Below are 23,943 nucleotides of genomic sequence, written 5' to 3'. Positions count from 1 at the left end.
GAGAAAAATTCACTTTCGTTTCGTTTCATTTTCACTCACTTTTGTGATCGAGAGATTTTCGTTCCAGAGATTAACATTTGGTTTATTTGCGAGGAGTTATAGCGTCTCAAAAACGACGTCCCAGTATCGCCGCTTTGAAGGGGTGCACATAGAGGAAGAACTAGGTGACTTCACGCATACAAATGTTCTGTAGCGACAACAGCACGAATGTGAATGCAAACAAGTTGGTGAGCAGGAGAGTGCTTCAAGCAGATTCTATTACGGCTTGTCTATTTCGTACCACTCTTTCGGTAACTTAATGACCTCTGCACAAGACCGACCTTAAGTGCTCCTGGCGCAAAACTGTGCCAGGTACTAACTGTTTTCATGGTACTAACTGTTTTCATCCATTTCTTAAGTGGGAACTTCCATTCCCTATAATTCTGATAAAGCTGCATTTCGCTGCAGCTTTATGATAGCAGGACTATATAACGCTACCCCATTTGCATCACCACGTGACGATATCAGGAAAACCTTACTGCATGCATTTTAGCAAGTACCCTGCGACGGAAATTTTGATAAGTTTCCGAAAAAAGCTGACATAAAATACCACAAAAGTGAAGAATGGCTTGATTGATATAAAATTAAAATGGCATATTGGCACTCGGCGCTCAAAAATGCTTCCTAAAAATTTCGTGATTGTGGCTTAAATAAGAAAACGCTCGTTTAAAAACCCTCTTTCTTAAAAGCAGGAATGCAAAGCTGTGTCACATGAAATGTCACATGCGCGATGTATCACACGAAGGGATGTGTCACATGCAATCGAATGTTTGCAGGTACCAGTCGGGAAGCACGTTATACACTTCGGGATTCTCGGGGCGCTTGCAGACTACCTTGCACTGCGGATCCTTTTCGTACTGGAACAGGTAGACCACCCTGCAAGAGTCAGGCATGACCAACGACAGTCAGTTGGTATGAGCAGACGAAGAGTTTCCGATAGCACCCGACATTCACTCTGGGCAGTCGTCTTGTGAGTGCTCCTTACAGCCAGAGTTGCACTAAAACTTTCTCCGAGGAAATAGTCCCTTAGTACCCAAAAATTTAAACTCCCGTGTTGTAAGAGCTGATCGCTGGCTTGGCACCAGCTGAGCCTGCGTCCGCTTTAGTGCTGCTGCCTTCACCAAACTGCACGAGACATGCGGCTAGGGAGGGTTTTCAGCTGCTGCTGTCTCTTTTGACCCTAGGGTGAAACACAGTCCAGGAGTATCTTTTCCGTTTTTAGAGATTCCCATTTACCTTAAACTCGCATTGTCGCAAGAGTACGAGCATTAATGGTGTCACTGCTTTGCAGCAATCTGCTGCCGATGTAAATATCCCTCAAAACAGAGTGAAACTTGATGCTGCATCAAAGCCGAAACACAGTCCACAACCGCACGACCTCATAAAACTCTGGCCCTCCATTTCTCCATGGGGCTTCTCATGCTCTATTCTTTGCTACTTATCACCACTCGTAGCATTGCACTCGCCAAAGACCACCCGATCTCTACTTATATTGTCCTAGACTGCTTGCGAATGCACATACGTCATATCTCAAGGATTCCACAGCATCACCTTGCGCCTCTGCCACTGCAGAGACCACATTCTGCATTTGCAAAGGTGATAACGACGCAACAGTCGTCGATCCCACAACAGTTCACCCCGGCAGCACTACCTCCCTCTCCACTGTGGTGTATGCGGCTCCCATGTGTGCGCCTTGCTATTCCGGGGATAGCGAAGAAGTCAAATTTATCGACGCCAGCCATTAAGCAACTGACACTGTCCATGCTCCACTTCGAATATTCGGACCGCACTCACGTCTATACGGATGGATCAGTAACCTCTACTAGTTCTGCTTGCGCTGTGGTCGTTCCTGCGCGACAGACTCAAATTCACCAACTAATTTCGCATCGGACTACCTCTACTGGAGCAGAGTTGGCTGCGCTTCTTGCGGCAGTACAGTATATCTCACAACAATCACCTCAAAAATGGGCTGTTTTCTGTGATTCAAAAGCTGCCCTACAATGTCTTCAATCTTCCTTGAGACATAGCGACCATGAGCAACTTACAGCGGAGATACGATATCTGCACCACCAGGCAATCGAACAAGATCATGAAATCATCTTCCAGTGGGTACCAGGCCATAGCGGCATTGTTGGTAACGCCTTAGCTGACGATGCTGCTCGATCGGCTCACGATACAACCAACACTGTCCGCATACCACTGACAAGAGCTGACGCAGCAAGGCACCTTCAACTGCTCGCCCGAAACCTGACTGTAACGTCGTGGTCTGCCCCTGGAGGTTGGTCACCCCGCTCGCATCACTTCAACCTCCTGCTCCAACATCACATACCACTCGGCCTCCCCCGCGGTGATACTACGCTGTTGTGCCGCCTGTGGCTGGGAGTGGCGTTCACAAACGCCTATTCCCATCTGATCACAATGGCTGACTCTCCTGCGTGTGACCAGTGCGGTTGTGACGAAACGATCAGCCACCTCCTCTGTGACTGCCCTCGTTTTGAGCGAGAGCGCGGTGTCCTAAGTGTTTCTCTGCTCCGCTTGGACTCGCGTCCTTTAACAGAGTCTAACGTTCTGGGGCCTTGGGCTCAACCTTCCAGACAACGGAAAGCGGTGAAAGCGCTCCTGACTTTCTTAAGGGACTCGGGGTTGCATTCCCGCCTATAATCTTTAAGTTTTCAGTGCGCGCCCTCTGTCCCTGTGACATGGTGGTCGCTGGACACTTAGAAAACTCATTTCCTTGCCGCTCTTTTTCCTTTTTTCCCCTTTGTTCCCCTCCCCAAGTGTAGGGTAGCCAACTGGGCATCGCCTGGTTAACCTCCCTGCCTTTCCGTCCTTTTCTCTCTCTCTCTCTATCACCACTCGTAGCTGTTGTAAGCATACGTCAAGGTTACGGGCTGCCTTTTAATGATGACCAGTTTCGCAAGCTAAGAATAAAAGGCTACTGCAGATTTTAGAATACGACGAGGCTCGAAGGGCCGAATGAGTGAAACTTGCAGGTAACGCATGCGAAGTCTTTTCGTGCTATTATTTGAGATGGGGACGAAATAGCCGAATAAAGCCGCGACTGCATTCAGGTTCTCCGCAGCTTGGCGCGGGGGTGGACAATGATGTCATCTACAGCGGTGGTTAATTTCTAACGCAGAAACGTTTGCTTTGAACCAAAGAAACCATAGCCATCAAGGGTGGCAGAAAGGGCGGCAGAAATCAAGGGCGGCAGAAAGTTACGTTAGAAGATGTGATTAAGAATTTGCAGGGGTAGGGTGGCCACAGCTGGCACAGGACAAGAATAACTGGCGGTATATGGGAGAAAACTTTGCCCCGTAGTAGGCGCAGTTCGGCTGCTGCTGCTGATAGTGAAAACGTGTCCATTAATGACTAAACACAGTTGGTTGGTCTATGGGGTTTAACGTCCCAAAAGAAACTCAGTCTATGAGAGATGCCATAGTGAAGGGCTCCGGAATAATTCCGACCACCCGGGGTTCTTTAACGTGCACTGACATCGCACAGCACACGGGCCTCTAGAATTTCGCCCCCATCGAAATTCGACCTCCGCTGCCGGTATCGAACCCGTGCCTTTCGGGTAAACAGCCGAGCACTATAACCACCTAGCCACCGCGGCGGCTAAATGATGAAGTATGTCTCTCTAAGTTAGTAGTAGTTTAGGCGGCTCCACATCAACCCTTTAAGGAAAGCAACATACAGAAACAGAAAAAGTGAAGCAGGAAGATACAGTCATGAAATGCTGTGTCGATGCATGTCCTTCCTATGCTCCGTTTCTCCCTCTTTCTGTATGCAGCAATAACGCGGGTCACTTCACTTATTAATCACGCCTTGAATGTGAAACCTAAGCCTTGTCTTAAGTGTAGAGCCTCGGCCACATGCCGGGAGCTACATGGGATACTTGGTTCAGCGCTCTAATCTGCACCGCCGTAGTGTCAGCGATGCATTTTAATGCCACAGCATTTCTTGCCTAATGAGTGGCATGTACAGAACCTGTCGGCAGAGCGCGTCCTCACGAACTGTAAGTCATCCATTGTAGGGGTAATGAATAAAAGTAGATTAAATAATTATCTAATGAGCATGAATAGATAATTAAGTCCCGAATTGATTAAATAAATGTGTAATAGTTAATTGGACGAAGTAATAAAATAGTTGAATTCGTCGATTACTTCTAAAATGAATCGGCAGTTAATCGAATGTTCAGTTAAGTGACCAAAATGGTTAATTAGACAAATAACTATTTAGCCAAACTGAATAATGAAACTACTAAATTACTTCATGGATTCAGCGGTAGTTTCGATATAATTAAGAAATATATATTCCTAAAATTCTTTACCTGATTCGGTAATTAAAATTCAATTCTATTAAATTATCGATTAATTTGAGAACTAATTCACTAATTCAAGGTTTAGCTAATTCTTATCTCAAGTAATTAATACTTTGGTGTGCTTACTAGACGCTCTAGCAACGGGACCCACGTCTTCGGATGCGGTATAACCGAAGTTAGAGAGAAAACACGACATAGAAACGGCGAAGGCATAAAGAAGAGAACACGCAGCAACATAATCGGCAACAGTAAGAGAAATGCTTGCGCATTACTGCACCTAAGCAGACTTGAATGCACCCCTGGAATTTTATGTCTGGAATGCTGCCGAAGATTGCATGCACATGCAAGCTGCAACAGTGCCAAGTGTGAGCAATAATGAGAAAAACAGCAAGAGCGGACTGACCGTGGGTCGTCCTCTTTGACGTTCTCCTTGATGAAGGACAGCAGCTGATCACAGGTGTCCATGCACACTGACCCAGACCACTCTCCCTGCAGGGGGGATGCAATAAAATTGTCAGTTCAGACTTCGCAGGACAGGAAAAAATGTTTATGACCTAATGTCCAATTATTGAGAAGACAAAAAAGTGTGCGGCATCAAACTTTATTTCTTCTATATATTTCGTCATCTATGATCGCTTAGAGCAAAGCATTTCTGTGGCAGGGATTATCTTTCCCTGACAGGTCATATGGTGCAGTGCACGTGTACTGTCAGCTGAACCAACTCATACGTCCTCTAATACATTCGTGTCATCACTCCTCGTGAACATCACACCCCTAACGTGACGTGTTTGGTTTTAGCTCCGGCTTTGGCGTGCACATAGCAAAAAAAAAATGGCTCAGGCTTAACTTGGTTAAACCTGGAGAATGCGAAGCATCATCGTGTCGCGTAATTTGGAGGCGCACAACCACAGCGACGGCGCAAGGTGGGCCCCCGTTTCTTCACTGTCGTGACGTCATCGTGTCACGTGGTGTGACGTCATGTATCACGTGATTTGGAGGCGCACAACCACGGTGAAGGGCTGAAGTGGTAGCTAAAGTAGTACGCTTCGCATAAAAAGTTTGTCTGGTTTGGTTTTGGCTTAACGTCCCGAAGCGACTCATGCTATGCAGGACGCGGTAGTGAAGAGCTCCGGAAATTTCGACCACCTGGGGTTCTTTAACGTACCCTTAATGCGCACAGTACACGGGGCTCTAGAAAAGTGCCAGCGAAAACAAAAAGCTATCCTAGTAACTAAGTTACATTGAACGAGTGCGCAGCTATGTTCTGCAGGTGTCAAATACGGGGTGTTTGGTTTTTGAGCAAGCGACCCTGACGCGGCGACCACAACGAGATCTCCTGCTGTGCACTCTAAACACTAATCAGCCGATAGGAATTGAAAGATTCAGCTGGCCTCTAGAACGCTCCTTTTTTTGAGGAGGGGGGGGGGGGGGTATTCTGCCCAAACCTCGAGGTAGATTTCCACCACTAAAAGCACAGAACACTTAAGGTTCACGACGCAAATAAATTCCCGCCTCAAATTATGCCAAGTTCTAGCAGTTAAGAATATTTTAAACCAGGTTTCAATCTCATCTATTTGCTAACCTCACGACCACGAGTTACGCGTTTAGAAGTCTCTTCCCATTGATAACTGCATCAGACTAATAAGCTTTGCGGCGATAATATGCCTCCGCTGCCAATGGTAAGCATTCCGCATATTTAGTGATCGAAGTCTACCTCGGGACATGGGCAACATACCTTGCCCCTTAAAGGTAGGGCGCTAGAAAACAGCTTACTATTTTTTTTTTTTTACTCTCATATAGGCTAATTCATGTTTAGAGCGCAGGAGGAGTTAACTGCTAAACGTCAAACGCAGCTTTGTTGAGTGCAATGATTTCAACGCTCAAGTACAGCAAGCGATTGAAGAGCATTTCATGCCCTAGTTTTCGTTTGCTTCAGCTTCGGCTAATTAAAAAAAGTCTGTCCAATTTGAATATTTTGCAAGGTTCGACGCACTTCGAATCACGAAGGTTCTGCTGTGGTTGCAGCCCCAACAAAGGCCTTTCAACAACGGGTAATTGTTTCCAGTAGTAACACGAACTAGGGGCGTTGGTACGAGAAAAGACAGTGGGTAGAAAGTACAAGGAACAAATGGAATATAAGCCCGATTGTTAAACGCACTGGCGTGCGAATAACTGACATTAGCCATAGTTTGCAAGCCCCATTGGCCCTTCATGACTGGCCCCAAAGTCTGAAGTACTGAACTGAAATTTTCCTCTGCATGGCAAAGCAGTTTTTTTTTCGTCCGAACTTTACACCTTACTTTTGGATGGTGGTTCTGGTTCAAGTTAAACAGCCTTGCACTAGCTACACTCGTCGATCTTGTCTGTCCTTACAGCTTCCAGTGCCAATATGTGGCGTTCGCACAGGCTGCAGGAACCTATAGACCCCTCCACCGTGTACACACAGATGCCGAAAAATCCTCCTCTCTGGACTGTTGCAAATCAGTTCTGGGTTGTCGCACTTTCCTCACCGCCATAAACGTGACACGGCGAGCCAGGGCAATGGCCACGCCGAGACAGCGCTTGTTGGAAGGTCCCCTTAAACTGGTGTGTGCATGCCTGGTGAATTCCACGAACTGCTTGAGTTCTATCCCCGTGGTTCAAACTTCTACGGCGAGAGCAGTTTTAAAGATCCCAAATTGATCTTCCGTGTGGTTAAAGCCGTTGTGGCTTTTCGCACTGCTCCAAGCCAATCCAAGGGGCGAAGACAGAAGAAAAGACGACGAGGGAAAGAAGAACGGAAGAAAGGAAATGAGAGGACGATGTCTTGGAGAGAGAAATGAACATGAAGGCTCTCGCCGAATGTATTGACTAAGCCGTAGCCGTGGATCTAGTGAGAAAGTGAAAGTGAGGCCTTTCCCGTAATGGAGCTTACCTGGCTCTTGGTGTTATAAGGGAAGAAAAGAATCAGGGAGAGAAATGCAGGCAGTACACAGGGTCATGATTCTGAGAGGGTCAATGAAAAGCGGCACACCAGCTAGTGGCGCACCACCAACCTTATCCTTGGCTTCGCGCTCAATCTCGCTGACGTCGATGTCCTCCAGTTTGATCATGCAGCCATCTTTATTGCGGAAACCGCAAATCAACCGCGGGATGCCGACCAGGAACGACTGTGCCCACCACCTGGGCGGCGTGTACCTGCGAATTGTGAATTAAGTGACACATGCGCTATAAGGGGCGCCATACTTAGTCACGTTGATGGATGGATGGATGGATAGGAGCGCCCCCTTTGAAACGGGGTGGTGGCAATTGCCACCATGCTCAGCTTTTCTTTCTTTATTATTTTTTTGTTTACTGTGTTGGCAATTCTCATTAAAGGGAGACTGAAGCACTTTTTCTGAAAATCGGGCTGGCAGCGGCATCCTATAGTTTTTCATGCTGTATACTGGAATATCGCATCCAAATAAGGCAAAAACAAGCGCGAATTGCCTTTTTTAGCCGAAATATGCGGCCTGTGCCGCGGGGCACGCCGCGGGCCGCGCCGCCGCCCGTGATTGGTCAAGAGAGGTCGTGACGTCACTTTGAGGACTGGAGAAGCTGCCGATGCGGATCCGGCGCTGCGTTGAGGGCAGATCGCAGCTTTCCGTGTCGTTGTAAAAGCGAATACGGCGAGTATTTTTTTTTACTGACCACCGAAGAAAAGGATACTACAGTTTGCTCATTCCACGTATCGCCTGAAACCAAAAAAGACACAAGCAAAAAATTCTATGCCTAGCACAAACATACGCCAGCGTCAAAGACGCGATGCAGACCTTGCGTAAAAGGTGCCAGCACAACCTTGGCTCGTATTCTCGGAAAGGAAGGGGTGCGAACAATACTCAAGTCAATTACCACCACCGGACGCCTCCTGGCTCGCCCGGAAGAGCGTCATCCTAAAGAAAAGGCCCAAAGCACTGTGTACAAAAAATCCCGTTCTCAGTACCCGGCGTTGCAGGTTGGGGCAAGAAAGTATTTCAAGTAAACGATGAAGGAGCACAAAGTTGGTGTCAAAATTAGCGAAGCGCAGTGGCCAAGTACTGCGAGGCATGCGACCACAAGATAGTGACGCAATCATGGTGCGCTGGAAACTAAGCCAAATACGCGCACAAATACGCTTCACTCCTGGCGCGTTCAGCAGATGCCAGAAAATATTAATCGCTGCCTCGGAAACGTTCGCCCTTCCTAGATTTGCAGTTTAGGTTCAGTGAAGTAGTTGCCAACTATATGTGTGTTTAAAAGCCAAGCTAGCTGCAACTCGCCCGCTGCCACAACTTGATGAAGAAACCGAGTAAGGTTGCGGTGTTTTTTTGCAAAAACTCGGTTGGCATTCATTTCTCTCATAAATTTGCATCCGAAATCAACGTCGAACGCTTTCATTTTAATTGCTTAGCTAGGATTAAACGAGATGCCGCATATGAAGAGCTTCGATGCTGGCAAAAGTTTTATGAGGCAATAAACTCATACAGATTATCATACAAATGTCATAGAGTTCTCATACAAATCACATAAAATTATCATTCAAATGTCATTCATTTCTGTGAAATCATACAGTCAACATTGAGATATCATAGAATATCATACGAATTGCATAGATTGTATGATATTCTATGATATCTCTATGATGACTGTAAGATTTCACAGAAATGAATGACATTTGAATGATAATTTTATGTGATTTGTATGATAAGTCTATGACATTTGTATGATAAACTGTATGAGTTTATTGCCTCATAAAACTTTTTTCAGTAGGGTTGCTTTGCTTTATTGTGCTTTGCTCTGCTTGCTTGCTTGCTTGCTTGGACACGTCGAACCGAGTATAAAATCACTAACCGAGCCTTGCTGAGCACGTCTCAGGTGGTCTGGCCGCACCTAAGCTGAGGAGAGCGACACATGCTTAAGCCTCTATAAGGTTTCTTCAGGGGCTAAGTGAGCATGTTTCTACTTTTAAAAGAGGCGCTTCTTCGGAATGGTGACACGCCTCTTATGCGCGAGAAAATCAATGGAACTGTGTCACGGTTCAGCCGCGGCTTTTCGACAGAACTCTCCAGAGATCTCACTAGGACAAGCTCTGCCTGTAGCCGCTCTTACGAAAGTGTTTCGAGCAGAGTAAGCTTGCTTTAGTCGGCTTGAATTCTTCGTCACAGCAGCGAGAGGTTGCGCTGCGAGCTTGTGATCTTGCGGAAAACAGTGGAAGACGACACAGTCGCGGCCGTAGTTGTTCGTGGACACGAACGCAGAGTAGTACCTGTTGAATCTGATTCTCAAGGTCGGCTGACGCGCTTTGTACGTCACAACGCACGCAGTACGAGGAACAACGCATGCAGCACGAGAAACAACGCGCGCTGAAAGCGCGCTCGGGTGCGCCGAAGCATCCCCGGCTCCTCAACATGACGTCACGCTGGCCGACATGGACTAGGTTTCCCTCTCCGCTGTTCCCCTCTCCTGCGCTTGCGCGGGGCGCGGGAAATTTAAACATCACATTTTTAATTGGTGATTGCGGCACTGTTTTAGCCAAAATCTAAAAAACAATTTCACAGACGTGATCAGCAATGACAGTACTTCAAAACCCTAGAAGGTTAGCTGATTCGAAAACCGCCTCAGTATCCCTTTAAGAAACGCCTTCATCTTTATCTACAGTTCCCTACAATTCTAACGTTATGCCACATCTGTGCTTTTCAGCCACAAATCCTCCAATCGCTTTTTGCTAACTTCCACTGCAGATTTATTTGCATGACCATTGTTATCTTTAAACCGTAGGGCCTCAGGAAGAGTGACTGCGCCTGCATCGACATCCGGATGGATACCATCACATTTGATTATGAGGTGTTCAATTGTTTCCACAAATCTACCACACACGGCACATGTGTCATCTTCTTCGTTAAATTTCTTTTTGTAGCTGCGCGTTCTAAGACACCCTGACCTAGCTTCAAAAAGCAGGGCACTGCCTCTTGAGTTATCATAGAAAAATTCTTTCCTGATCTGCCTTTTCCAGTATGGACGTGGGGAGCGTCAGTGGCGCCACCTCTTGGCTCCTATCAAAACTAACTACTTTCCAAAGGCGACGGAAGAGCTGCGCACTCTCCTCCAGAAGCAGAGACCTCGACGGGTTTGACATGCAGAGCTTTCGCGTGCTCTTCGCCGCCAGTATGGCCGCCCCTTTTGCGCCGCTCGTTTTGCCGCCAGCGGTCTGCGCACGTTTTCCCGCTAGTGTGAACGTCAGCAGGTCTTCAGACCTCTGCCATTCTTTAAAGTGACACCGAGTACAAACTGAAGTTTAGAGTCTATGCATGAATTGCCGTGATCTAGTCAAAAAGACGACTAATCTAAAACAGCTATTATAAGCCAGAAAAGACCAAAAATACAGGTGTCGCTACCAACGGCCAATTTCGCAAGTAAAGCGCGTTCGCAGATAAAAATCTTATGACGAGGATCCCTGAGGCTATGCTATGTCACCATTTACTTCAAAATGGTGGTGACAGAGTCCTTATTGTTGTACGAATCAAGATTTGAAATGAGGGGCGAGAGAAATTTTTAAATACAATTTTCTCAGCGATAACCGAGTCTTCGACAGCCGTACAAACCTCACCATACCAGCAAAGCGTATAGTATTGATTTTTACTTAGAAACTTCGAATGGAATTGTTCTTGGGGGTCTTTTTAACGTGGGCTTGCAACGCGCAGCCCTCGAGCCTTTTTGATAGCAAAATTACCGTTCCACGCGCAGGGGCTTTGAGTGAATTTCGAAACTCGAAGAATGCTTTCTATCTTGTTCAACCTGTTTGTGAACCACCGCTTTTGTTGGATAGCTAGCTCGGCGTATTAGCTAGCTCAGTGACCTTGTTTGCAAATAAGAGCCTACTGCCATTAAGGGGGGACGAGTGTCTTAAAACTGACCTTTTTATTTGTGGATCGAATGTCATGATATTTTGCACACAGATGTGTTTTTCTCTTCTGATTTCAAAAATGTAGTCATAATTGAGTTGGTGGTCTTAGATCAAAAGTTATCTTAAATTTTAGAGTGTAATTAGGTAATATCTTACGCAGCCTTAATTAACTTTCTCATTGCATTTTGTTGGTTTTAATTACATGAATTGATAGCCAGCAAATTCTCATACCCGATGACATTCTTACTTTTTTTGTTTAGGCCACGTATAAATAGAAATTTATAATTAGCTTAACGAGTTGCAGTGTAAAATACTGCGACCTCTTAATCTTGACATAGTATGTCAGGATGACATGCCTTTAGAGAAAAACAAAGAATGTCATTGGGTATGGGAACTCTCTGGCTATCAATTCGTGTAAATAAAAGCAATAAAATGCAATGAGAAAGTTCATGAAAGCTGCGTAAGAAATTACCTATTACATTCTAGACTTTGTAAGATCTAAGACCACCAGCTCAATTATGATTACATATTTGGAATCAGAAGAGAAAACCGCATCTGTGTGCAAAATTTCATCAGATTGTAGCCATAAACAAAAAATTTAGTTTTAAGACCCTCGTCCCCCCTTAACAGAACGGCGGTGGAGTTCAGACAAACTCAGGCAGGAAGTTTTCCATACAGATGCTAACCGCACCGCAGTCGCTCCGCTCAGAAGGCGCATATCTTTGATATTTGCTCCGATAAAGAGCATAAACGGACCGATAGACAAATGCAACGTGCACTAAGCACAAGCGCCGACTCTCACCTGGTCAAATTTTAAATTTTTGAAACGGGTGCTGAGAGTGGGTTGTCCGTGTTTTCCAGCATTTGTTCAGCTATTGTTCGAAAATTAGCCTTATCCATCCCACCCTGATGTTCTGAAGCATTGATAAATGTGTGCCGCAATTCGAGGACAAACCAAAAAAATTGAATAACTTTGCGATTATAAATGTGAATTAAATTGCATGCGGAGGGTAGGCTTCCAGGATAAGTGGTAGTACCAAATCTAGAGCATTCGAACCACCACGAACGAGACGTGTTAGTTCGGATTCTAATTCATGTAGTGAAAGCATGCGCGAACATCAAGGAAATCTATAGATTTGCAAGTACCTGTTGTGTGCGCTTCGGTTGCTATGAAAAATCGAGGGGAATTCCACAAGAACAACAATATCAGTATGGGATGTTTAGATCTAAGACGGATTATTCTGTTATTAAGCTATATAGGACTAATTTTTGGAGGTCAGTAGCATATGCGTAGCAAGCTGATGTTGATGCTTTTTACCCCACTTTGAGCGCAGAAATGTTTTGTATAACCTGTTGTTCTTCAGATATTTATATAGTTCCGATTACATAGGTGCACTCAAAACAAACTCGTATGCGTTGCCAGCGGTGCTGCCTCATATGATGCAGCGACGATATTGCAAACATTATAATAAAAACACTCCCCCATGCATTGAATGGGCGAAATGGAGACTGAGATTGTTGACAGTTTATAGTTTATGGCTTAAGGGGGATTAACGTCCCAAAGCGACTCAGGCTATGAGGGGCGCCGTAGTCAAAGGCTTCAGAAATTTCGACCACCTGGGGTTATTTAACTTGCACTGACATCGCACAGTACACGGGCATCCAGCATTTTCGCCTCTATCGAAATGCGACCGCCGAGGCCGGGATCGAACCCGCGTCTTTTGGGTCAGCAGCCGAGCGCCATAAACACTGAGCTACCGCGGCAGTTTGTTTCCTTTATAACATGCCTCAAATGACCTAACGGAGCCTTGAAAATTTTGTTGATTGAGCAGGGAGCGAGTACCAGTTCCTTAAGAAGAAAGTTTATGGCGATGCCTCCGAAGAACAAGGCCATGATTATACCCTATGGGCAGTTTTGCGCCGTCCATCAAACTAGTCCCTAGAAGCGTGGCAATGCCAGAAGAGTATATCCGCGAACAAATATAAACTAGCCCGGCACAATAATGAGCGGAAAAACAGTGAGAACACTCAGCTAGCACGGACCTGAGAAACTTCTCCTTCTTGCTCGGGGTTTGGTCTTGTCGGGCGCTTTTGAGCTGGACGTAGGAGGCCGTGGAGCCCTCTGGATGAGGCTTTTCGGGATCGATGGCGTCCACCTCGGAGTCGAAGACGAGCGAGTGAGATTCCAGCTGTCTCCGCACCACCACGCAGAACGCTTCACGCTCGTTCACCTCGGCTTCCACGTTTGGAGCAACGCCAGGCTTCTCTGCGTCATGCACGTGAAACCATGAAGACGTTAGAGCTCATAACCGTGGCATTCGGCTTCCTACTAAAACGTTCCATATGAGCCGCTCGTACGGAATTATGGCAACATGGAGTCCATAAGACAGAGAAATACGTATGGTGATCCATATCCTGTCTTTACGGAGTCCACAAACATTCCACGTAACATATATACGAGTTCCACACAGTCTACATGGCTTTATATACGCAGTCCGTAAGTTTCCACTTGCGCTTCGATGTAGTCCATATCGACTCCATATGCTCCATACCGACTCCATGGAAACGAATGGAATTATGGAAGTAGTCATATGGACACTTTCAGTAGGGCTGCGCAGCCCCACTTTACGGGCGGGTCCGTAGATGCAGCTGCCGCATGGGGATGCAGGCAAAATGCAGAAACACCTGAATCCAAGGACAGAAAAATTAATCTACCTGATATAGTGGCTCAGTAGCTTTGGCGTTCGTCTGCAGAATCCAAGGTCACGGGTTCGATCCCGGCCACGGCGTCCGTATTTTGAGAGAGGCGAAATGAAAAAATGCCCGTGGGCTGTGCAATGCGGCACGCGTTGAAGAACCTAAGGCGGTCTAAATTAATCCGGTGCCCTCCACTACGGCGTCCCTCACAGTGCATGCCCTGCTTCAGAAGGCTAAATACCATAATTTACAGTTTAAATTTATAAATTAGTCAATAGCCGTCAACTATGGCATGTGCTAAGGCTGCAAACGTAGGTTTAGACTTAAGTTTGGTTTGGTATTTGGTTTAGGTTTTATTGGGGTTTGGCGTCCAAAAGTGACACAGCCTATGAGAGACGCCGTAGTGAAGGGCTCCAGAAATTTCGACCACATTGGGTTCTTTAACGTGCACTAAAATCGCGCAGTACAAGGACCCCTAGAATTTCGCCTCCATCGAAATGAGACCGCCGTGGCCGGGATCGAACCCGCATCCTACGGGTCAGCAGCCGAACGCCATAACCACTGACCCATCGCGGCTAGACGTGCCACCGCGGATAGATATACGTCACCGCCCCCCCCCCCCCCCCCCCCCCCATCTTTCAACTAAACACCGTGCAATATATCTAAAGGAAAACATCGGCGCAGGAAAACGACGGACGACAACAGGCAAGAGAGAAGGCGGGCCCCAGTCTTGCTGACACAGTGCAATAGCTCTAAAAAATTGGCCGAGGTTCAACCCGGCTCAATCGAGTAGACGAGCTAAAGCAAAGGTGGCGGTATTTACACTGAATGGTATGATGTCATTGCTACGATGCGAATATCAGCGCTAACGATCAAGGTCAAAGATCCCATTACCATTGGCCAGTGGTCATACTAGTTGGTCTTTAGATATACCTCATGTCATACTTATATAGAAGTCCTAGTTTCACCTTGCTAGGCTTTGAAGGTCACAGCGACGAACCAGAGCTAAATCAGAAGTTGTACTTCGTGTAGTAGAGCTTTCGCGCTGCAAGATCACACATAGCACGCACTTATAAAATCGTGTTGCGTGACACTGCCTCACCAGCGTCACCTGAATTCAAAGGTGAGGGGCAAGAAAAGGGGTAAAACACGTTTTTGGGCAAGTTGGTAACGTTCTTGATTCATATTGCAGCGAAGAAACACAAGCACACAGAGGAGGAACGCGCAAAAAACACGCACGATCGCTGCTCTCACAACTGGTTTACTACGAAAACATTTCGAGCTTAAAAAGGCTTACGCATCTGCGCACTACAGAAAGAAAACCATAACAACCACGTGCTAAGGAACATCAGAAACATATCATATTGCCGCAAAAAAGGTTGAATTCCGAAGCGGACAAAATAACGGATGCATCACTAATGCACCAATCTGGTCTTTTCTTTGTGAAAGGCCTCCAGGAAAGAAAAGAGCAGACTGCTGCATCAGTAATGCTTCCGTTTTTTTTGTACGCGTCTGAATTCGACCGTTTTGTGGCTATATGTTAAGATGGCGGGAAATAACAAGCGCCGACCAATAGTTAAACACGAACAAGAACAAAAAGAGACGTTTTGGCTCAGCTACGGGAGCCTTGTTCACAATGAAAGGGAGAATGAAGTGAGGGTTCATTTTAAAAGCTTCATATGTTAAGATGTTTCTGATGTTCCTTGGCACGAGGTTGTTATGGCTTTCTTTCTGTAGTGCGCAGATGCGTGAGCCTTTTATGCGTAGCATATTGCAATCACTCAGTTCAGCCCTTGGGCGCGGCCGAGCAGCCACCAAACCACGTGACGTGACGTCACGACAGCCGGAGGAAAAACCGTAGGTAAAGATGATGGCGATTCTTGGTGAGAATTGCAAACACAGTAAAAATAAAAAGAAAACCAAAACAAAAAAACAAAAAAAGAAAAAAGAAAGAAAAAGAAAAGAAAAAGACGGCTGAGCATGGTGGCGGTTGCCACCACCCCGTTTCAAAGGGGGCGCTCCTATCCATCCATCCATCCATCCATACGTCACGGAGGAAAAGCTGCTGAGAAAATCGAGTGCCGCCAAGCAATACCTCGCGCAAAAAGACCGCGCAATATGCAACGCATTCTTGGCTTAACCAAGCTAAGCCTGACATCCTTTTTAAGCTCGAAATCTTTTCGTAGTAAACCAGTTGTGAGTGCATCGTTCGTCTGTGTTTTTTGCGTGTTCTTTCTCCGTGTGTGCGTTTCTTGGCTGCAATATGAATAAAGAAAAGGGGGGTGTGGCGGAGGGGGACATGGGCGCTTCACTCACCGCTGACCATGAGCTGCTGAAACTTGTACCCCGCGAAGCGCATGAGGTTGCTATTCCTGTCACCCTCCTCCCAGGTGCGCAGCTCTTCCTCGTCCGTCGCCTCGTAGGCACACAGGTAGATGGTGCCTCGGAAGCGGCAGGCGGCCAGTGACCACTGCTTCTCGGGGAGGCAGTAGGTTAACACCAGCCGCCTCAGTGCGCCCCGGTTGCAGATAAAGTCCGTGGATAGGCTGCATGACGATTGCTTGGTTAATTAACACTAAAGTGCACTATACAAAGTAAACCTCAGGTGGTCGAAATTTCCAGAGCCCTTCACTACGGCGTCGCTCAGCCTGAGTTGCTCCGGGGCGTTAAACCCCAATAAACCAAACCAAGCTTATAAAAATGGTCTGTAGACAGTTTATAGAGTTCTTGTAGATAATTACCTTCCTATAGATAATTGGTTGGTTTATGGGGTTTAACGTCCCAAAGCGACTAAGGCTATGAGAGACGCCGTAGTGGAGGGCTCCGGAAATTTCGACCACCTGGGGTTCTGTAACGTGCAATGACATCGCACAGTACACGGGCCTCGAATTTCTCCTCCAAAGAAATTCAACCGCCGCGGCCGGGATCGAACCCGCGTCTTTCGGGACAGCAGCCGAGCACCATAGCCACTGAGCCACCGCGGCGGCTCCTATACATAATTCTTTCTATTCATATTCTATAGACTATCTATAGACAAAAGCTAGGCTCTAACTTAAGTAGTAAGTTTATGCTGTACAAAACGCTGAATCGTATAACACCGTCTGGAACTTCCGCGGCAAATGGTTGGTACGCAAATTTTACCCGAATATCGGCAATAACGGGTCCGACTTTGACGCCTACTAAACAGGGATATATATACTGGATCAAGATAACTTAGCTTCGAGTCGGGGAGCTCGGACATCACGCAGCCGCCTGTTATTCAATTCTGTTGTATAGCCACATTGGTTTCTATGGCAACCACTGAGTTACGATTTGCGTTATAACGGTTTGATTTATGGGGTTTAACGTCCCAAAGTGACTCAGGCTATGAGAGACGCCGTAGTGAAGGGCTCCGGTAACTTCGACCACCTGGGGTTCTTTAACGTGCACTGACATCGCACAGTATACGGGCCTCTAGAATTTCTCCTCCAAAGAAATTATAGCCGCCGCGGCCGGGATCGAACCCGCGTCTTTTGGGCCAGCAGCCGAGCACCATAACCACTGAGCCACCGCGGCGGCTTGCGTTATAATGCAAACCGCCGCGGTGGCTCAGTGGTTATGGTGCTTGTGTTATAACGCATAATACTCTAATAAATGTCGTTGCTACGGAGGCCGCCATCTTGGATTCTACCCGTGGAATCAGAATAACTCGGAGACTCCAAATGCGACCAGTCGAGCTAACACTAATAAAACTTGTGATTGCACCATTATTGCGCCGTATCCTGATGAAGTGGCCAAAGATACTACTTGAAAACGTCTCAGCGTTATATAATTTTGGAACGCACACATTGGCTTTGTTTGTGATGCATTCTCTGTTGCCTTCGAGCACGCATTCGTTGTTTCCTTCTTGCGGTTTTGTCCACGTTTGCATGATCTTGATCCACGCTTGTTCGCTGCGTGTGTGTTAGCTTTTGTATGCCTTGTTGGCTCGTCACGTGCAGAAATATATGTAAACATGCTTGTACCAATGCTGGCGTCATCATTCTTCGCGTTCGCCAGACCGACCTAACCTGGAACGCGTGACACTATTCAAAAGGAAGTGAAATTGAAAACAAATGCTCCAGCCGTTAACAGACCAGGATCCTAAGTAGACAAGTCCTACACGCTACGCCGTCGCTGCTGCCATTCCGGTGCTTACAGACGTAGCGAAAACAGCATACAGAAAACTGTCATCACTGACGAGATTCCTTACGTTTTTCCTTTTGTATGCGAACTGTGAAATGTAGGGTTTGACGTCCCGAAGCGATACATAGGCTATGAGGAACGCCGCAGTAGAGGGCTCCGGATCTATATTGGCCATCCGGATTTCTTTACAGTGCGATGGCATCGCAAAGCATGTGGGCGCCTCTTGAGTTCGATAAGATGAAACAATTGAACCATACGCATGCATTCCCTCTGTGGGGTAATCTACGCGTAGCATGGATTAGACCATAATGTTTTTAAATTTGCGCAGAAATCCCTGTCAGCTCAGATGGATGACTTGTACTTCAAAGTTACTATCAAGTGTCTGCACAAGAACGCGATGTCATTGGGGATTAAATCGAAGAAATATTGCGAGTCGACGTCAGCCAGCCATCAGCGAGCATATGGGCGTCAGCTGTTGTGGTCAAGAAGAAAGATTGTACACTCCGGTTGTGTGCCGATTAGCGTCCTTTGAACAAGATAAAGAAGAAAGATGTGGCATCGTTCCCTCGTATCAAAGACACGCTGGACCGACTCAGCAAAGCCGAGTACTTTTTGTCGGTGGATCTCAAGAGTGGCAACTAGCATATCGAAGTCGACGAAAGCGATCGAAAGAAGAGAGCCTTTATCACGCCGGACGGCCTCTTTCAGTTCAGGGTGATCAACATGAATAACACATCTTGAACTAGTTTGCTGTTTATCACAAAGGAAAACGGCGTAAGTTGTTAGTGCCAGTGTCTCGCCTTCACTCTCTGTGTCCGTGTGAAGTTTGCGCTGTTTTTCTTTGTCAAGCTGATGCCATTTAGACTTTCCTCCACACCTGCAACTTTTCTGCGAGCCATGGTCACAGTATTTGTAAGCTTCGAGCGACAAATCAACCTCCCTGATCACGTCGTGGTCTTCGCGTCAAGCTTCGACAACACCTAAAGAGGCTAAAGAAAATGCCTGACTCAATAAAGTCTTCTGGGCTCACCGTGAAGGAAAAAAAATGCTGCTTCACCTAAGAGGAGCTGTAGTTCTTAGGCGATATTAGCAAGTGCGGAGTGGACCCAGACCAACTGAGAAGAGCCGCTATAGCAAAATTCCTACAGCCCGCGGACGAAACAGCCGTAATTATTTCTGGCCCTTCGCATCAATTACCCGCTGTTTTTGAAGAATTGTGAAGCTCCTGACACACCTGACAGAAATAGAAAACGTCGCAAATCGAAGCTTTCTAGAAACTAGTCCTCGCCCACTTCCAAAAAATAGCCAGAACAGAGACACACTGTGAGGCATATGCAGCTTGAGCCTCGGCACTGTGCTCGTTCAAAGGAAAAACGGAACACAGCAAGTCATTGCCAGCGCAAGTCACTCGCTGTTAGACTGAACTATTAAACAACAAAAACGAGCGCCTCGAAAGATACGGGTAAATTTTAAATTCGGCCGCTACATTTACGGAAGACCACTGAAGGTTATCGTGTTGCGTGTGCCATCACGATGAAGCGAGGCAGCGCTATGATTTTTACACCACATCGTCGCGCACAGCCAAGGCACGCACTTCGTAGACGACAGAGCTGGCAATGCCCAGAGCATCACGTGCACAGAAACATAAAGAGGGCAACGCGCCTCCGTCGCTAGGCAACCACCGGAGGTCCGCACAACGGGCTCTTCTGGAAAGCTACCCTGCCCCTCACGAAGCGAGGACAGTCTGCAGCAGAGGGGCTTGTTTAACCCTTTCTGGTCCTAATTAAAAGAGTTAAATGTAACAAACTGATATCCAGAGACTACCATTGTAGAAGGAGGATCATTCTAAAAGATTAGAAGACAATTTCCGGCGGTCCTCCATAAGCATGATTCCAAATAGAATCAGTGGGTTTTGTCGGCGCGAAACGCTTAGTTTTGCAATTTGTTGCATTGAAACGAACAACATTGAAACTGCCCTCGTCTCTCCTAAAGCCTTAGAGGGTGCCACAGTTCTGACTAAGAACTCGCGAGAATGACATGACAAACAACTTGCACCCCTCATTTTGTATTGTGTGCGGGCCAGCGTGCTGTAGAATCCTATGCAAGCGGAATGATTTAATGTGTTTTTGAAGGCAAGCATGGTTCCTTTGAGGGGTGCCGTGTAAGAGGCAGGGCGACCACGCTCCCAGCATCCAGATTTGCAACCTCAAACTCACAACATATAGCTTAGTGCGCCGGCTAAAAATTTTTAATCGGAAATTCATCTACAGTATGTCGATATAGAATCGATTGAAGTATTTGTACAGTGAAAGTGCTCCTTGCTGTGGGGGCGAGTACTCATGATTTCTGCCTTGTTCAGCCCTATCATGCTGCATATTGAGATGATTGTTCTGGTCGCACAGCACGAACTGGTGTGCGAGATGGTTAGCTTTTGAAAGGTTGAAAGTTGAATGCCCTTCAACATTTGGCATAGTTGCGCAACGACAACGGCTCAACGACACGTGGTTACCGCTTTAGTGTGACGCAACCATTGCGTAGATATCATTCAATCTCGCTAGCTGGAAAGGCAACGAAACAGAGATTAACGTCACCTTTCTACGACGTTACGCGGAGCTTCGAAGAAACGCTGCATGCTCGCGCAGAGAACAAACTGGGACGAAAAACAACCCAAATAATAAAGCTCAAAATTGCGCCGTCACCGAGGGTACGGCCTGACCGAACTGCACGACCGAGGTGCCACGCTGTGAGAGACTTCTGGCGAGCCGCGCGAAGTCGAGCTTAAAGCATCGTTCTTTTGGCAACACACACTACTGCGTGTTTGCCGGGAAGCTTCGCCGTAACAGCTAGTACTAAAAAACAGTAGCAAAAACGCTGGCACACCCAAGCGACTCGGGCTGCTCGAACGCGCCAGTGATGTCAGCTACAGTTTCTAGCTCTGCAGAGGCCGAGAACAACCGTAGGACATAAGCTAATACTTGCCTTTGAAGTCCGGCGCGCGGAAGCTCGCTCGAGGGCTGCGCGGCCGGGTCCTGAGGGAACTTGTCCATGTTACGGACGATCCAGTGAAGCAGGTTATCCAGCTTCTCGTGTATCGAGCGATTCCGATGAACTGCCGCATCGTAGTCGCGGTACAGGTTCCACCCCAGGTAGTCCTTGGCGTCCGGCATCCTCAGGAACTTCAACTTCTCGGGTCCGTCGATGTACTCACGCTCTGCACCTACTGAGAAGTTGCCGATCTCCTGAGGCTCGCTGAAGTTGGGGTACTCGCGGTCGGAAGGATCAACTTTTTCGCTCAAGATAAAGCACGGGTCTGAAACGTCCTGGTCGGGACCAGCCATGGCTATGCTGCCAACGATGCTGTTGAGCGACAACTTGAAGGTGGTGAAGATCACGGTCCTTCTACCTCAGTGGCTTCTACCCACACTGTTCGCTGCGCATGCTAGGGGCAAAGTGACAGGCGCGCGCGGCTGCGTCGTGGAATGAGACGGAATGCTGGAGGCGCATGCCTTTAGAAATTTTACCTGATGACGCAAGAATTCTATGACCTTTATGAACCAAGGTGCAACGCCATCGTGAATGAAAAGCGGGAAACAAAACAACACGCGAGGGTACACTCTCGCTCGTGGACCGAGAGATAGCGATAACCATGCCAGCAGGGCAATTCTATCGCAAGTTCTTTGTTCATTAGAACACGTGCAAAGCGCGCACCACGAAGCAAACTTCCCAGGCCACGTGCATCCTCGGTGAGCGTTGCCGGATGGCATTGAAGCGTGCACTTCTCCGTACGTATACATTTCCGAAGAGGGCAAATGCGGGCAGGTTGGTACATTTTTTAAGGACTCGATAAAACAGCGCAACGGAAGACGAGACAAGGGAAAAGTGTTTGTCTTTCTCTTGTCTCGTTTTCCTTTGCGCTGTTTTATCCAGTTTATCAAAAACTTATACATTTCTTTTGTATATATTTGCATCTTATTTTCTTTTGCATGTTTATTCTTTCCGAAGGACCAAACGTCATCCACCATTTCTCTGTATGCGCGGGAGCGGCGCTCCGCGTACACAGTGCTCTGCGTAGCCCAAACTTCAAAAACTAAACAACTGTTACTGCCTTGTGGGCCTCGTGGGCACTGCCAGATCAATGCGGACATCTTTGTCGCCCACAGTAGTTCATGGCACAGGCCTCAGTGTACTAATCGCTAAAAAAGTTTGCGAGATGCGGAAAAGTATTTCTTTCGAAGTAGTTACGCAAGCTAATCACCTGAAGTGCCTGAAGATGTGTGGGACTTAGCATGTGGGACCTAGCACCCAGTTTGCAGCTGGGTCGTCCAAGAGTCACTGAAAATTGTTCATTGACTTTAGGCCGTTCAGACCAGTAAGGCTTTGTTTCGCCTTTGGCTGGGTCTACAAACAAGAATGAAAGTACAACAATGTACGCTTGCTTGGTTTTTATTTTATTTTCTGGCAACTGGCAAAGCCAGTTGGGTCCTTTTCTTGAAGTTGCCTTTCGCAGATGTCGTGTCTAAAAGAAGCCAATTTTTGAACCACTGCGCTTTTGTTCGTACGCAAGCATTGGTGAGGCGTGTAAAAAGAAAACACTAAGAGAGCAGCATGACAAGCAAACGCCAAGCGACCGATGCAGCTTCGCCGCCTTCCAATAAGTTGATAGGATGGCTGGCGTGCTGAAAAACGTGGGATCATGATTTGGCGTAAAAGTTGTATTTTCAGTGCCTGCTATAAGCTCGCTGACATTTGTACGTGGGCTGGACGAAAAGCAGAAGGGGGCACAGAAAGTCACGAAAAAGGTGCTCAACCCGCTGGAACAGCTAAACATGGATAAATTCTAGTTCGCCGTGGGAGCGGCGAATTGCATTCCGTTTTCTTTGGGCAGTGTTATATCTGCCATACGGGGAAAATTAGATATGAACACACGATTAAGGGAGCACTGGAACTTTCTTAACATAGAGCGATGAACGCATTTAGCAGCGCACTGTCTTGTGTGATAAGCGTACTTATTTTAAGAACACTACTGTCCTATCCCGCAACCGTTATCAGCAAACCCGTGAACTTGTGAAAACATATCACATGGCTGTGTTAGCATCCAATGACAATTGTACCCATCCAATTCTTTTTAAAGAAAATTGGTTTGGTTTATTGGTTTATTGGGGTTTAACGTCCCAAAGCAACTCAGGCAATGAGGGACGCCGTAGTGAAGGGCTCCGGAAATTTCGACCACCTGGGGTTCTTTAACGTGCAGTGACATCGCACAGTACACGGGCCTCTGGAATTTCACCTTCATCGAAATTCAGCCGCCGCGGCCGGGATCGAACCCGCGTATTTAGGGTCAGCACCCAAGCACCGTAACCACTGAGCCACCGCGGCGGCTAAACCTTGATTTCTGTCAAACTGCTAATCCCAGTTTATTGTAGACCGTAAGGTTGTTACAATGAACCCACCTCTATAGCGAAGCGATTTCGCCGTCACGTCTATTTCGTTATAGATGCTTTTTACTGTAAGTGCCGCAATGTTTGCGCACACAATAGTTGATTGTTCAAGTGATATTGTCGGAATAGGCAGCGAGGCTATAACCATCTCCCCAGTCGATTTCAGCAGCGCGTGGCGAATGCCGCAGAAATACATTTTTGAAAGAATCAACGTGTCTGGCAGCAGTCCTCTTCTTGCGAATGACATTATTACATTTCATTTCCTGAAGCATGTTCCAGCAAAACGCTGTCGGACAGTTACGCGAGAGTAGCCTTACACGGAAAGAAGTGCGATAAAATCAGTGCGTCTTTGAATCACGCATAGTAGCAGAAATATTTTC

At 46.9% G+C, this 23,943-nt stretch overlaps 1 protein-coding gene across 1 annotated transcript; it reads right to left on the bottom strand.

Moving 5' to 3' along the window:
• Positions 1–466: 466 nt before the first annotated feature.
• LOC149366852 (decapping and exoribonuclease protein-like) lies at positions 467–21,463 on the bottom strand. The gene is made up of 6 exons (XM_089571982.1): positions 21,105–21,463; positions 16,278–16,507; positions 13,308–13,530; positions 7,399–7,540; positions 4,767–4,846; positions 467–915 (listed from the first exon to the last, which is right to left on the bottom strand). Exons 1-6 carry the CDS (start codon positions 21,461–21,463, stop codon positions 792–794), a joined length of 1,158 nt encoding a protein of 385 aa, XP_089428108.1. The 3' UTR covers positions 467–791.
• Positions 21,464–23,943: the final 2,480 nt, after the last annotated feature.

This window comes from Amblyomma mixtum, chromosome 1 (genome assembly GCF_055824585.1).
Source record: "Amblyomma mixtum isolate Tamu chromosome 1, ASM5582458v1, whole genome shotgun sequence".
NCBI lineage: Eukaryota > Metazoa > Arthropoda > Arachnida > Ixodida > Ixodidae > Amblyomma > Amblyomma mixtum.
This window is presented reverse-complemented; position numbering and strand designations above follow the sequence as displayed.